This window comes from Xiphophorus hellerii, chromosome 9 (assembly GCF_003331165.1).
Source record: "Xiphophorus hellerii strain 12219 chromosome 9, Xiphophorus_hellerii-4.1, whole genome shotgun sequence".
NCBI classification, from domain to species: Eukaryota; Metazoa; Chordata; class Actinopteri; order Cyprinodontiformes; family Poeciliidae; genus Xiphophorus; species Xiphophorus hellerii.
In genome coordinates this window covers 28459479-28474649 of record NC_045680.1, presented here as the reverse complement: position 1 = coordinate 28474649, position 15171 = coordinate 28459479, and the positions used below count along the sequence as shown (strand labels likewise).

Below are 15171 nucleotides of genomic sequence, written 5' to 3'. Positions count from 1 at the left end.
TGTCTAGTTAAGTTTCAGAAAGGAAGTGTGAATACAAGATGTTACTGGGTGCCATTTAGAGAAAAATCATGTCCTGGGTGAAAAAGAAAATTAACTGTTGGTATTTTTGTCATTGAACTGCACACAATAATTGCATTTAATCATATTTTTGAATTTACTGTTATTTATTGATGCTGTCATGGAACCAGAAGAGAAAATAATAAAAAATAATTTTGACTGAACAGTCAGGTTTAGTCATGTCACCTGATATTAAACCCACTTAAACAGAAATTTTTCCCAGACATGGGTCACTATTGTAACCGGTGGGTTTAAATGGGTTAAATAAGATGATCTGATAAGTTGCCTTTATACCTCTTACTTGAGTAATGTCTTAGATGGATACTTCTTACTTTTACATGAGTAAAACTATGTTGTAGTAGTGCCGCTACTCCTACTTGAGTCAAATTTTTGATTACTACACCCACCTATGCATCTATTGAAATGACTTTGTGTGTTGTGTTTGTTTTCCGGTAGCCATGGAACATATTCTTTGTTCTCGCTGCCATACTTCTGCTGTCAGAAACAGCACTTGCAGCTGGTGCATCTACATTGAATGTTGTGATTCTTTTTTACCTACACATTATCCATATCTTATGCACTGACATAAGTCTCATGCTTTGTAGCTCCAGTTTAAAAAAAAAAAAAAGTAATTATGCTTAATTCTTTGAATGAAGATAGTTTTTACTTTCGCTGTTGATCATTTACCATAATACAGAAAATAAAGCTGGTTATTTTGTTGATTAGTACTGCTGAATGTTATTTAACTAAATTAGGTAAAATGAAGTAAAATCACCACACAGTAACGCAAGTGATAAAATATTTCCGATAGCACTTGAATGTAACAAGACTGTCGTGTCTGAGGTGTGCATTGTGAATTTGAACAAACGGACCAATCAGAAACCTCGCCACGCGGAAGCAAGAAGGCGTTCCGTCGCTCCAGACCAATCAATACGCAGCTCTGTTGTTTGCCTTCATTTTTGAATTGAGCTCTAACAGAACACTGACAATTTCACTGAGGTAAATAAATGTAAGCAAACAGAAAAGCTTATTAGACTCTTTTTACCGTTTTGGAACAACATGCACTGACTGGTGCTGGAGCTTTTCTTTGGGGGACCTAACGAACTGGTTTGAAGAGACGTTAACAGGAGATAATTGAGTTCTATCTCGTTATCTTTGCAACTCAGCAGTTAGCTAAGTTAGCTAGAGACCTAATCGAAGGTAAGTTGTAGGTCTGCTTTTTATTGAGATTTAAGCTATTGAATCCGAATTTCATTTTCTATATAGCCGCTGACTAAGTATTGAACTTCATTACTTAGCATGCATCAACTATTACCTCATGTTATTCTTATTTCTCTCGGTGTTTTATTCTAAAATGTATGTATCTCGCCATTCTTTTTCCTCGCTATTCAAAGTTTACCAAATCAGTTTATGAACTGCTGCAAAGCAAAGAACATCAGTGTTCTCCTCTTTTGTGTTTCTGGTCACTCCCTGAAAGGTTTGAACATACCAGGGTTCCTGCCATGGCTGAAAGCAGCATGCTGACTATGGGGCATACCCGGAGTCTGCTGGTGGATTCTTCAGTCTATGACTCCAGGATTGTTGAAACCACAAAGGACCAGGGCTTCCTGGGGATGACCAGTGAAGATGGGGAAGGTGAGTGAGAACTGACAACGGATGCTCGTCATTCTAGTTCTGTTTTTATCTCAGATGCCTGGTATTTTATTTTTCTATTTTGCATAACCAAGTGAAGATCAGGACTGTCTCTCAGATTCCTGTCATATCCTTTATTTACCATACCTTTTGTGTGATCTGGGAATTTACAGAAACATGAAAAGGTAGAACTGTTAATGGTGTGTGTGAAAAGGTTAGGACACCCTGTAAGTTAGAGATTTATGGTGCTTGTGGCTTTTAACAGGCGTTTCAGACAGGAAGGGTGAAGACATGTAGCAAAGATCCTGAGCATGTGACTGCTCTACCAGCCATCACATGCTGCCCTGATCTGTGTGTTCCTCAAACACCTTTGGACAAATAAATTAGAGATCCACGACATATAAGCATTAGGCATTTTAAATGAATTGATCACATGATAAATTAAAACAATCTCAAAGATCTATTATTATCTACTATTTTTCTCTTTTGTCTCTCTTTCTACCAAAAACTGGATGAATAAAGTTTTCAGGACAATTTTTTGAGATTTCTTAATTCATTTTATTTGTTGCTTCTGTTTTGTTTATTCATTTTGGATTTAAAATGTATTTCATTTCTAGTGTTAAATGCTCATTAGAATTTACACTTTATTGATATTTGAGAATGTGTTCTTGCATTACTATTTCATATGTTACTTGAAAATGGTCTCAAAACAACAATATTCTTGCTTATTGCAATAACTTCTGGGACTGTCCAGAAAAACGTATTGTGGCAGGCCTAATAAGCATCAATGTTGGTATTGGCTTGTTAGTAATTTTAACACATCAATCTAAAACTTGGCCGATATTAATAAACAATTATTATTTCCTTCTTGTTGTTGTTTATGTCTGTGATGCAACACAGCACTGTGGGCTGAACAGAAGCAGAGAAGCCATGCTAGCAGGGGTGCACTGATTGCAGTTTTCTGGCTGATTATGATCTTTATCAAGCCTGATTTGCTGATTCAGATATTTTTTTTCTCCCCTAAATATAGCGACAAAGGTGCCAAGTTGGCAACAGTATGGTGACTATTGATAATGCAGACATCACCTGGTGGTCGCATCTGTTAGTCAGTTCTTTGTCATGACATAGTAAAAGGGGAGGGTTGATTTTCAGACTTTTGCAGAGGTGGGTAAGAACAGGTTCATGTCTATCTGTTAAGGATGCAAGTTATCAATTGAGTTAATCTAAAAGTGACTTATTTTAGCGATCGACTAATGATTAATTGATAAACGGCCATTTTCTTAAACGGAGATATATAAATAATATTGGCCTAGTTTGTTATTAGTGAATCCCTAATAGAATATTAAATATAAATTTTAACAATATTGAGTAAAATAAATAAGCAGTAAGAAAATACATGAAACTTAATGTAAAATTAATTATAAATGCAATTTGGTTAGGAATAACTAAGGACACATCGACATTTAACCCCAACTAAAGTCTCACATTGTGTAACAAATCAGCAACACATGATCAGAACGCTTATACAGCATTCTGAGGAGGGATTACCCTGTTTGAGTCTCAGATATTTAGCTTGATGTTGAAGTGAGAGAGTAAACATAGAAAGAGTCATAGAAATAACCTAGCTGGCAGTATGTCCTAACTTTTTGTCTCTGCTAGAATAGACTTTATTTAATCCTTAACTGCCATCCCAAAAACACTTGCATACTTGCATTGAGGAAACCATTGTCCTCATGGCAGTTATGGGGGTGCAGTGCCGATTTCATACATTTTGGGAGATCAGTGATCGGCCGATTTTTTCATATGAAGCTGATCTTATCCACCAATGTTATCTGGCTTGGCAAAGGTCTAAGAATCAACCACTCTCCTCTTTTGTTCTCCAGTGAGAAAGGTTTGACTGACAGACTGGCCCCCCAAGTTATGTCTGCATGATTATAATTAACAATAGTGACCTCACTGTTGCCAATTCAACAACATTCTTGCTATATTAAGCAACATTTCAGACAAAAAAAATGGTATTGGCCAAAATTGGAATCAGCAAGTTAAGCTTTTTAAAAAATTGGTAATTGGGTAGCCTAATTACCTAACCCTATCACTAACCATAACCCAGAAAACTGCAATCGGTGCACCACTAGTGTCAGGTTTACAGCCTTAAAATAGACAAAAAGAAGAGAGAGACAAATGAATTGGATTTTACTCGCGAGGAGAGCAGAGAGGAGGGTTTGATTTTCACAGTCTCCAAACTCGCTCTGAGAATCCTCTCTTGCTTCTCCTCCTTTATTTTGCAATCATGACATCCTAATTTACATTGGCCTATTTGCATAAGGGGTGAAGGGAAACAAAACCCAGCTGCTAAAACACAGTCATAAATCTTTCTATACGATGAATCTCCTGTCGAGGTCTCAAAACAGTTTTTGTGGGTCACAAGCTTTGACCTTTTAGCCTTTTGGTGTTTTACTAAGAGCAGTTCTTAGTTTTGTCTCCAGAGTGGCTGGTATCTGCTTCCAATCTGGCATGCTTATCAGTTTCCTGCAGACATCTCTCACAAAGCAGACATTCCAGAAACAGACATAGAATCTAACAGTCCTTAAATATAATGATTAGTATTTATATAGGTTATTATTTTAATTCCATCAAGTAGTTATGGGGTTAATTAAATATCAGCTATCTGTGTGGAATGCTTATTTTGAAATTTCAGAACATTTAAATGGATCTCCTAAAGCATTAAGTTTGATCTGTTGATGGCAATACTAGAAGTGAAGATTCATCTGCTCCATTTTGTCATTATAATAAGTTGATTTTTGCTTGTCTGTTTCTTTTAAATTTTTCATTTATGGACAGAATTGTTTTCACTTTGTCTTCGTTCCAAATGATTGGTCCTTGTTTGTTACTTTGATAGAAAATGGTTGAATATTAATTTTGCTTCTGCTCTTTCTCAGATATGTTGCCCAAAGTGGAGACACAAGTTGTTCTGGTGGGAGAAGCAGGCAGAAATGAAGCTCTTGTCAAAGCCCTGCAGGTACATCAGTGCTCTTTCCATTCAGTGATTATGGAATGGAGTGCATTCAGAATGTATCATCTGAATGCATTCAGATGATCATCGATCTCCCAAAATGAAGAAAATCGGCACCGATAAATCGGTTAACCCCTTGTATATATGTGTGTATCATATTCTTCACATTGTTTTGACACAAATAAGTACACTTTTGGTGTGTTTCCATTATTCTGTCCTGAAGCTTTACTCAACCTAACCTCCTCCATTGCCAAATCCCACTCTAGCCAGTTAATGTCTAGTTCGATGCTAGCAGAGTTGGTTATGTCTCCATTAGCAGTTTCTTCCTCTCTATGTGGGGATGAGTATAGGCAGGAACGTGGGTGGGCCTTGAGCATGCAGGATCTGTGCTTGTCGCTCTGATGATGTCATTTTGCATGTGTACCCTTAGGCAACCCGTTTCTCCAAAATCTCTTCTTCCATCTGTTTGCTGCAGGTTGCTCAATCCAGTTGATGTTGTATTTGCTCTTCTTAATTTATAAAAAGATTTGGTCTTTCAGGTCTAACCATGCTATGATCAGTTTGGTTGAGATGGTGAGACAGGTCAACGAAAGCAGTCTTAATACAATACTTCCGGTTTTGTACCCTCCTCTGGCTTTGACTTGCCGTTTTTTCAAGACTGACTGGTGTAAGCCACAGCCATGGAGAAAGGGCTGTAGTTACCTTGAACCCTTATTCTCCTCTACTTTGGCTGCTCATAATTCTATGGAAATCACTTCACACTGAACTTAGAAGGTTGCCCAACTTGCTGGTCCTCTATGGTTCCCTCCGGCTTGCATTTGTTGCAGATTGTAAGGTAGAAAGGAAAGCCAGACCATGGCTAAGGTTTTTATTTTTTTTGGAGTTTAGTCTCAGATTTGTTCTCAGCAGAGCCAAGAACAAATCGGCAGCTGTCCCTTTTCTCCACCTCCCTCCTGAGGCTTTGAACATCATATAAATTTTTAACAGGATGAACTTTTGCTCCTCGTCCATCCTCCTTCAGGTGTGTCATATTTGTTTGAAGACGCCATCTTTAAACTTTGCAAGGACAAAGATTCCGCCCCATTTTCTTACACCTGCCCCTTGCTGTGTCCAGAAACCCACCTCTCACTGTGTTTTTGTCCTCACATGGTGGTAATTTGTATGCATTTGTCCTTGCCCTTCTGCAATTTTCTCTCTCAGCTTTCATATTTGCCCATCTTTTGTTATGATCTTTTTTTTTTTTTTTTTTTAAATGCCAGTGTTTGACCTCCATGTCCTGCTGGTTGGTTTTCTTCCAGGCCATCAGAGTAATGGAGGTACCTGTGGTAAAGATAAGAGAAGGCAAGGCGGGTTCCAAGGAGAAAATGATGATAAAATCTATAGTCACTATGGTACAGTACAGTGTCTGCCTTTCTGTGTGAATGACTCTCTGACACTTTGATGGGACGTTGGGACGTGCTGCATGACCCTTAATTCATACTGGTTACTCATTCAATCACTCTGCATGATTAACTTACTGATGCTGAACAGATTTGTGGATGAATATTTATAATGAGTTCTGTGTACTTTTACAACCAAGTCAAAGCAACTTTTGACATTTTTTAAAAAGAAAACTTGAACAGAAATGATTATTTTCAGTAATGGTGTCAGTGTTTGCCTGTGTTTAGGTGCAAATGAAAAAACCCAAATGATAGGGCGATGAGTCAAACACCAAATTCATCGTAAGCGGTAGTCCAGATTTTTTGTTCGGTTTAGATCTTTTGAGCAGCAACTTACCTTGAAATGATTTAATTTTAAAAATCCACATTTTAAAGCTGCCAGTGACAAGTTTTCATACTGATTTTAAGCGACTAATTTACTCTCATAAAAGAAAATTTATTTATGTCAAATTTTCAGGTTTATTACGACAAAACATAATGTTAACATGTATATCGGAGATAAATACCTCTCCATTCCACTCATTGTGTGGCTACCTATTGGACCGCTGTTGAATTAGGCCAGGCACTTTAAAAGCAGTGAATATTTATTTTATGTTATACGTTTTTAATTGCCAATTTTTTAATAATCAGTTTTCACTTAGAATATTATATATGTACAGTATATGTGTGTACATATTTGCGTGCGTGTTCGTAGTTGTGTGCACGTATGTATAGCGGATATGTGTGCATATACAGTATGTACTTATATATTTATGTACCGTATTTTCCGCACTATAAGGCGCACCTTCAATGAATGGCCTATTTTAAAACTTTTTTCATATATAAGGTGCACCGCATTATAATGCGCTTATAATGTAGCGCATTATAAGACGCTACAGTAGAGACTGGGGTTACGTTATGCATCCATTAGATGGAGCTGCGCTAAAGGGAATGTCAACAAAATAGTCAGATAGGTCAGTCAAACTTTATTAATAGATTACAAACCAGCGTTCTGAAAACTGTTCATTCCCAAAATCAATAAACAGCTGTTTTATTATTTTCCCCGAGGTAAAGTAAGTGACGTGGTATTTTCGTGACACAGTTTATCTTTTAACAACAGCAAGGTATAACATATAGTGGAAGGGAACTTTTCCTTGATTCAATAAACACGTAAAAAACAGTTTGATACTGTTACGGCAAATCAAACGTTAGTTCAATCACAATATATATCCACTTCTGCGCCATTGATTCGTTCATGTTAAATTCTCTCGCTGCTGCTCTATTCCCATGTCCTACTGCGTGACTGATCGCCTTGAGCTTAAACTCTGCGTCGTAAGCGTGTCTCTTAATAGGAGCCATTTTGGGGTCTTTACACAAAACCCAGCGTGCACCGCGCGCTTCTTTTTCTACGGGGGAAAATGAAGTCGGCGGCTGCTTACCGTAGTTGCGAGACCTGTGCCCATATAAGGCGCACTCTCGGCTTTTGAGAAAATTGAAGGTTTTTAGGTGCGCCTTATAGTGCGGAAAATATGGTGCATATGCATGTGTGTAATTTTTTAGTAAAAAAAGAGAGAAGCCAAATTTTGTTGGTCATAATTGATTTTGTAAAAGCAATATGAGGTTAATAACATTGCATTAAAAGTATTCATACTTTTAATAGGATAGTTTTTATTGTTTATCCATTGATAAAGCCCAGAAGTGTTCAGTTTTCATAGCTGAGATTGAACTGTAGTGCAAATAAAAATTTTTAAAAAAGTGTTCAGAGTGTAACTACAGTAATGGGTTACTATGAAATACTTTTACTTAAATGTGGTAATTATTAATATATCTACATGTAAATTATGAATGATTTGTTTTGGTTTAATTTCTTTATTCAGTTAATTGTAATCAAAAGAAGAGGAAGTACATTTGATTGGGTCATATCAACAGTGATGGGTGACAAAGTAGCTTCCCTTGGAGTCAGTTTCTGCTTCTACAAATAATCTGATTAGATGCTAGAGAAGACTATTGTGCTAAAAGGAGTTAGCCTGTCAGCAAAGCTATTCAAGCCTAAAATAGCATCTCAATGCTTAACATGTAGCAGCAGCACAGATGTCCCCAAAGCTAATGCTATTGTCAGCGTCTACTGTCCACATTTCTAAACAAGTTCCATGAATGAACAGGAGTTCCTGAAACTCTGCAAAAATGAACGGATAAAGTAGAACTTTGATCCAATCTGATAGTTTAACAGATTTAAAAACAATAAATATCTTTGAACTCATGTCTATTTACTCAATAATTTAGCAGCAGAAAGGATTTTTGAATTGAAAATGTTACTTTTTTTGTCTGTATGTATTTTTTTCAATTAAAATTTGATTAATTATAGACCCTGCAATTCAATTAAAAATTTTATCGAGTCTCACCACTTTTTAAAACTATTAACATTGACCAGCTTATGTAGAGAGCAGAGCTAGAGAAAAGTAATGACTTTTATCTATTCCGATTTTATTTTTTTAGTTTCACTGGCTAAAGTTGTTTTTTGCTTTTAAATGTTTTAGACTTCCTTTGGGTCAGCTTAAGAATGAACACTGCAGTTTTATTATCGTATTTTTACTTTTGACATAATTTTTTTTTAAATGAACTATTTAAAATGGTTCTGGTTAGCAAGCTTTTCCTATCAGATTTTGTCCTTATTTGTTCCAAACTTGTGTTGCAGGGATAAAACACATGATGGTGTTTTTTTAAATTGTGTTCTGCAACTGTAATATGTTGGTGCAGACTGTAACAATGTAATATCTGTTGCCAATTCATAGCTTCCTATAATTTTCCTCCATTCTCTGTTTCCTTGTGGAATATTTATTGTTTAATGTCTCAATTTGTTTTCTAACCAGGTTAACAGTATGGCTGCATGAACCCTTTCCTCCCTTTCACCATGCTGGAGGCTGACTCAGTCTAGCAGTTAGTATGAGACCATTGATTTAAACAGCTCAGCTGTAACTCGACACTCTCATTTTCACGGTTGCAATTGATTGTTTTCACCAGTGCTGAATGTTATTCAGTATATAAAACTGAGTAATTGTGCACTGGAGACTATTATTCCTGTTTTCCTTGATGGATTAAATATCTAGGAAGGTGGGGGAAACATTTAAAAACCTAATGAAATTGTTTATTGAAATCCTGTGTGATCCAGTGCTTCTAATGCAGGGAGGAAAAGGTCATGCTTTCTGTGTCCATATCCAAAATCTGCTGTTTGATGCTCTATTTATTTTTATCAAGATTTGTTTACATTAAATAAATGATCTAACTCAGCGGCCCCCAACCTTTTTAGTCGCGCGGACCGGTCAGCCCTTCGCAATTTTGTTGGTGGGGGGGTGCGCGCGCAGTACTCCGATGCTGTTTTGTTACTCATTCTGCTGCAAGTTGGCTCAATTTTGACGCGCAAGACGTAACCGGTAAAATCCGGTTTAGGATTTTCAAAATAAAAGATCAGGAAGTAGTTCATTATTTCTTGCGCGGCCTGGTAGCAATTGGTCCGCTGACCGGTACCGGTCTGTGGCCCGGTGGTTGGGGACCACTGATCTAACTAATGAAAGGGTTTAATCATTTCATTAGTTTTTTTGTCATATTATTAATAGAATGGATATTGGCAAGTAAATACCCATAAAAGAAAAGCCTGATTAACATGGTCAGCAAGGCTCAAAACTGATTTATTTATTTTTTGTTAGTGTTTTTTTTGTGCTCTGATCTCTGCAAACAATCCTTCCTGTTCAGGATATCAACACACCGCTCATAAAGACGGATAACGTCCAGGAATTTGCAGATGGAGACAACACAGACTTTGAGATGGTGTTTGTCCTCACAGACTTCAGCTCCCCTGACTACTTCTACCTCTACAAACACGAAAACCGCATCGTTGGGCCTCCTGTTGTGCTGCGCTGCGCTGCTAAGGAAGAGGTGAGTATTTTATCAACACCAGGGTTATTTTATGCTGGATTTGGATAAGAAGCCGGGAGAATTTGTACTTGATTAGTTTTCATTTTACAGGATCCTACAGTCTGGAAAACTTGATTTTTTTCAACACTTTCCAGGGCTGAATAAGTTTTGAAAAAAAGCAAAGAAATGTTTATATTAACATATTTTAAGTCCTGCGGTCTTTGTTTCTTTCCTTCCTCCTTTTTGTGCTTACTTTTTAACATTTCTTCTTTTTTGTCTTGCATTTTTTTGTGTTCTTTCTCCTTTTCTTTACCTGATTCTTCATTTTTTTGTTACCTTCAGTCTTTGTTTTTGTCTCTGATATCCGTTCCTTCCTTCCTTCTTTTTCCTGTCTTTCCTTGTCCTTCCTCCTTATCTGTCATCTTATCATCTTGTTTTCTTCATCCTTTCATGTATCTGATCTTTCCTTTCTTTTCCCTTCCATCTTTTTTTCACTTCTTGAGTCATTTCTTTCCTTTCTTCCCTTATCCATCCTTTCTCTATCACAAAGTGTCTGTTTTTCCAGGTTTCATAATTAAAGATTGACCGCTATTGAAATATCCTCCATAAACTTATAGGAACATTTACTCTTCAGGAGTCCGAGCTTCAGAAAGTTGAGTGTGAAGTTTTCTTTTTGTTGTTTTTTCCTGATAAAGACGTTAGGGTCGCCATATAACCATTTGATGTCAGAACTGTTAACTCCTGCAGGAATGATTCATGTTCAGTGACTGATTTTTAGTCCTCTCTCCGCAGCCGCTCCATTTTTCATGCCGTCCTCTTTACTGCACTGCCATGCTGAACCTGACGCTGTGTTTAACTGGCTTCAGAAACAAGGAGGAAATGGTGAGAATAATTTTGTGTATCAAAAAAGGTTTAGTTGCAGTTTATCATGTGTAGAAACCATAAACTTTGCCTGCTGCTGCCATCAAATCTCTGGCCATAGCAAGTAGTGGTGCACTGATTGCAGCTTTCTGGCTGATCACTGGTCTTTAAAAACATCTGACCTGCTGTTATAATTTTATTTATTTTTCTGTCTGAAAAGTTACTAAGCGACAAAGTTGCTAAGTTCGCAACAATGGGGTGACTAGAGTTAGCCACCAGGTTACACACACACAGGAACCGTGGGGTGGGAGGTAGAATGGACAGTGGCTGATTTTCAGGCCTTTGTGGAGGCAGATAAGATCAGCTTCTCATGTCTCAGCCAATCACCGATCTCCCAAAATTGGGGCTGACTGGCCGGCCAGTTTATCGTTGCTCCCCTAAGTTCCAGTTCTGTGTATGTAGAGTATTAATCAATTTGAATATTTCATTTCCTGATATTAATGTTTATGGTTGCCTTGCAGAAAAGCTTGGTGAATTTGGTTCATCACATGGGTGGAACAATCCGGAAAGACTTCAGCGCCAAGGTCTCTCATCTTGTTGCTTACTCCACTCATGGAGAGAAATACAGGGTCTGTATTTCTATCATCATGTTTGTGTCCAGCATGTATGTGTGTATAATAATGTGTGTTCAGTTTGTTGTGGAAAGCACAAAGTAGACATATTTTTCATGAATCCCATCAGGAATCAGATATTTCTGGGTTTAGTTTGCTGTAGTTAAAAAAATGTTTATGGAAATATGAAATGGTACTTAGAGCTCACCACCAAGATGGAAGAATGTGGAAAATCTTTAAAACTCTGTCCTTTACACATCCAAATCTGAGAGCCTCCTCCCCCCCAAGAATTCTGAACTAGAGATTTAGAATTTTTGTTCTTTCTGTTCAGACTTGACAAATAGGAACTTTTTAAAAAGTAACCCACAGCAGTGTAGTTGCCTTACCTTCCTTAAAAATATTTCAAGACTTTCCAGGACTTTAGAGTAATGGTCTTTAAGTCTGTTTTTTCCTTCAATATATTTGACACTTTCTTGACATCACCAGACTTTTATTTTGATCGGTACTTCTTCTTTATACGGTGCTGTTATTAGATATCAGTCATTACATAGGTATCAATGCATCACATATAGTTTTTCACCTGCAGTAGTACTAATGGTAGTTGGTAACGTTTTCTGAAGATAAATTAACCATCATTTATCTCCAGAAATTGTTTTTATTCTTCTTTCTGTTTTGCACCTGGAGGAGAAAGTTGTTGTGCTTATGGTGCATGAAACAGAACCAGAAGCTGTTATAATGAGCTACACCAGTAGCTTATGGTGTTTTTCTTCTCTATATTGTCTCAGCTAGCAGTGTGTATGGGAACTCCCATTTTTTCTCCATCTTGGATACAGAAGGCATGGGAAAAAAGAGACCATGTGTGAGTAAAACATCATTCTTTAACACCACTAGCCTGGGAAAAACCAGTAACTTGTCCTACACTATCTGCTTTTTCTGGGCTCTTGGCTGTTGACAAACAATTGCTTCCTGGAGCCGAGGACTCCGTGGAACTTTTAAATTTTACCCACTTGCTAATGTTTGCCTGTGATATACTGTATGTAATGTGTCAGTTCAATGTTATGAAGCTTACCGGAAATGTCCTGTGCTGTAAACATCCGTCCTCCACTGTGAAGAGGGAAGTACTGATCTGAGCAAGGTGCTTGTTAATGTTAGTTCAGTATTTGGATGAGTGACAAACATGGACTGAACATTTTCGTTCTCTTCCTTTGCTGCCATTGCTAAAACTATAGGCAGACTACAATTTTAAAACAGGAAAGAAAATCAACATCATTGTCACAACTTGTCCTTCTGTTTGCTGATTAGTCTGGTCAAAAAATCTACAGGAGACAATCCAAGTAAAGGGGAGAATGCCCAGACTGTGCTGGAAGCGAGAAATTTTTTTTTTGAGCAGAGTTGCACAGGAAGGCAATGGCCAGTATCGAAATAAACCTAAACATCCTGAAAGCAGATGAAAAGACTACCGTATGAAGTACGGTAGTCTTCATACGGTAGACTACCAGTTTACTCTGGTGTGTAAACCGGTTTACACACTCTGGTGTGTAAACCGGTTTCTTTTGCGCTTAACACCACAATATAAAGTAGAGATGCACCTTTATGAAAATTTGGGCCTAAGGAGGACATTAATAATTATATAATGGCCACTAATTGATTTTTACTGATATTATACTTCCATACTCTTTTGTCACCTTGCAAAAAACAACCACATAATGCTGATTTCCCCAATTCTTCTCTGCTTCAGTTAAACACCCTACAATCCTTTGCTCTGTCACTGTCAAATGACCAAACAAATATCACGTGACTAACTCCCCCATCCAGAAACAATCAACAAAATAGTAATAAATATCAGTTGTTAATATTGAGTTTTATTTATCAGACCGACATCATTGTTGTAAAAAATGACTATCTGCCAGTACCGTCGTTAGTGCACATACAGTATATTGCTCGCTAATCTAAAACAGCATATGATTAAAATAAACATAAATGCTGAAAATGTGTTTCACAGACATTCCTGAGCAACCTTGTTTCTCTCATTCTTCTTCATTAAGTCATTTTCATGCCAATGATGAGGAATTCCGAACAGAGTTCAAAGTCCCTCCCTTCCAGAACTGCATCCTCAGTTTTTTGGGTTTCTCAGAGGAAGAGAAGTTCAACATGGAGGAGAGAACTCTTAAACATGGTTAGTGATTTAATTCATATGGAGGTGTTTTTTTTTCTCCTGTAAATTTTACTTCCTTACATTTAGCAAAGTTGTACTTTAAATTTATTTATTTTATTTAATTTTTTTAATGGGTTAATCAAACAATATAGTATGTCACCAAAGATATTATTTAAGTATTTTCTCAGATTAAGTACTTTGTGCTACTGGATAAAGTAAAAATCATCTCAGAAACTTCTGGTTTGAAAAATGTTTTAGGGAATGTTTTTTTTTTTTGCCACCTGGTATCACATGACATTATGGTTTACTCAGGAACTATAGAGTTGTGTGTTTCTGACGGTGAAGTCAGCTACACCTCAGCATAACCAGTTCTCCACATTACACACATGATATCTTTACCATAAAGTCTAAAGTAGGATATTGTAGAAGCTGACTTTCATACTGTCTACATTCAAGCAAATGGCAAAATGAGCTGCAAACATGTGAATGATGCAAACTACAAAACACAAAAAATAAAGAACAAATGCAACAGAAAAATGCTGCAAACACAGAAGAAAGTAGCAAAAAGGTAAATGCCACAAAACGCTGCAAACTTGCTCCAGAAAACTGAAGTTCTCCAGATTACTAGGGGCAGTCAACATAAATACTGTATGCTGCCGTTTGGTTTTCCGTTGTCAAGGTGGAACCACATCTGGCTGACTTGGTGGATCATTAGTTCATAAAAATGTTCACTTTTGATAAAAACCTGAACTTTTCTGTCTTCCAGAGGTGACTACAGTACCAGTGTGGCTCATAGCACTGAATAGAGTTCAATAGAACCTCCTTAAGTTTTAGAAAACTATATGATAGTTACATTATTGGTAAATGTAGTAAAGTGTCACTAGCAGCAGCAAATTAAATAACATTTCTACTGATTTGGGAAAAGAAAGCAGTGAAGCTCCTTTCTGCATATAGCCAGCATTTAGAAGTTTGATACCTTCAGAGGTTCATCATTTACTCTGATGGATGGATTTCCCTTGCGGTGTGTGTGACAGGTGGCCAATATGCTGAGGTTGGAGATGACCAATGTACACACATGGTGGTGGAGGAGAACTCTGTGAAGGATCTGCCAGTGTCTCCCTCCCAGAAACTCTTTGTTGTCAAACAGGAGGTGAGCTCTTAATATTTCTGTGTATTACTTCAATGGAAAGTCTAATTTAGTAAAAAATTACTACTCAGTCTACTGTAGATTCTCTACAGTAATCAACTGATTGCATAATTAATTTGACTTTGAAACACACTGCAATACAACATTTGCGGAAAACATTAATCTATCCATTATCTTACACACTTACCCTGTGGGAGCGAGAGGCGTGCTGGTGTCTATCTTCAGCGGTTAGTGGGTGAGAGGCGGGGTCACCCTGGACAGGTCGCCAGTCTATTTCAACTCCTGAAAACAATTTGTTAAATTTATACATGAGATTTTATAATTTTTATGACTTTTCATCTCCACAATTATTAACGAAAATACAT

The 15171-nt window shown here is 37.2% G+C and overlaps 1 protein-coding gene across 5 annotated transcripts in view; it reads left to right on the top strand.

Moving 5' to 3' along the window:
* Positions 1 to 999: 999 nt before the first annotated feature.
* ect2 (epithelial cell transforming 2) overlaps positions 1000 to 15171 on the top strand; it is a 39300-nt gene continuing 25128 nt past the window's right edge. For 2 of the 5 annotated variants that reach the window (XM_032572513.1, XM_032572511.1), the window contains exons 1-10: positions 1000 to 1257; positions 1535 to 1692; positions 4629 to 4708; positions 6001 to 6093; positions 9871 to 10053; positions 10825 to 10914; positions 11415 to 11522; positions 12290 to 12363; positions 13550 to 13680; positions 14694 to 14809. In XM_032572513.1, coding sequence (XP_032428404.1) covers positions 1560 to 1692; positions 4629 to 4708; positions 6001 to 6093; positions 9871 to 10053; positions 10825 to 10914; positions 11415 to 11522; positions 12290 to 12363; positions 13550 to 13680; positions 14694 to 14809 — 1008 coding nt within the window. In that variant the 5' untranslated portion in view covers positions 1000 to 1257; positions 1535 to 1559. The remainder of the gene's footprint in view (positions 1258 to 1534; positions 1693 to 4628; positions 4709 to 6000; positions 6094 to 9870; positions 10054 to 10824; positions 10915 to 11414; positions 11523 to 12289; positions 12364 to 13549; positions 13681 to 14693; positions 14810 to 15171) is intronic. The other 3 variants (XM_032572514.1, XM_032572512.1, XM_032572515.1) reach the window with 3 other exon arrangements.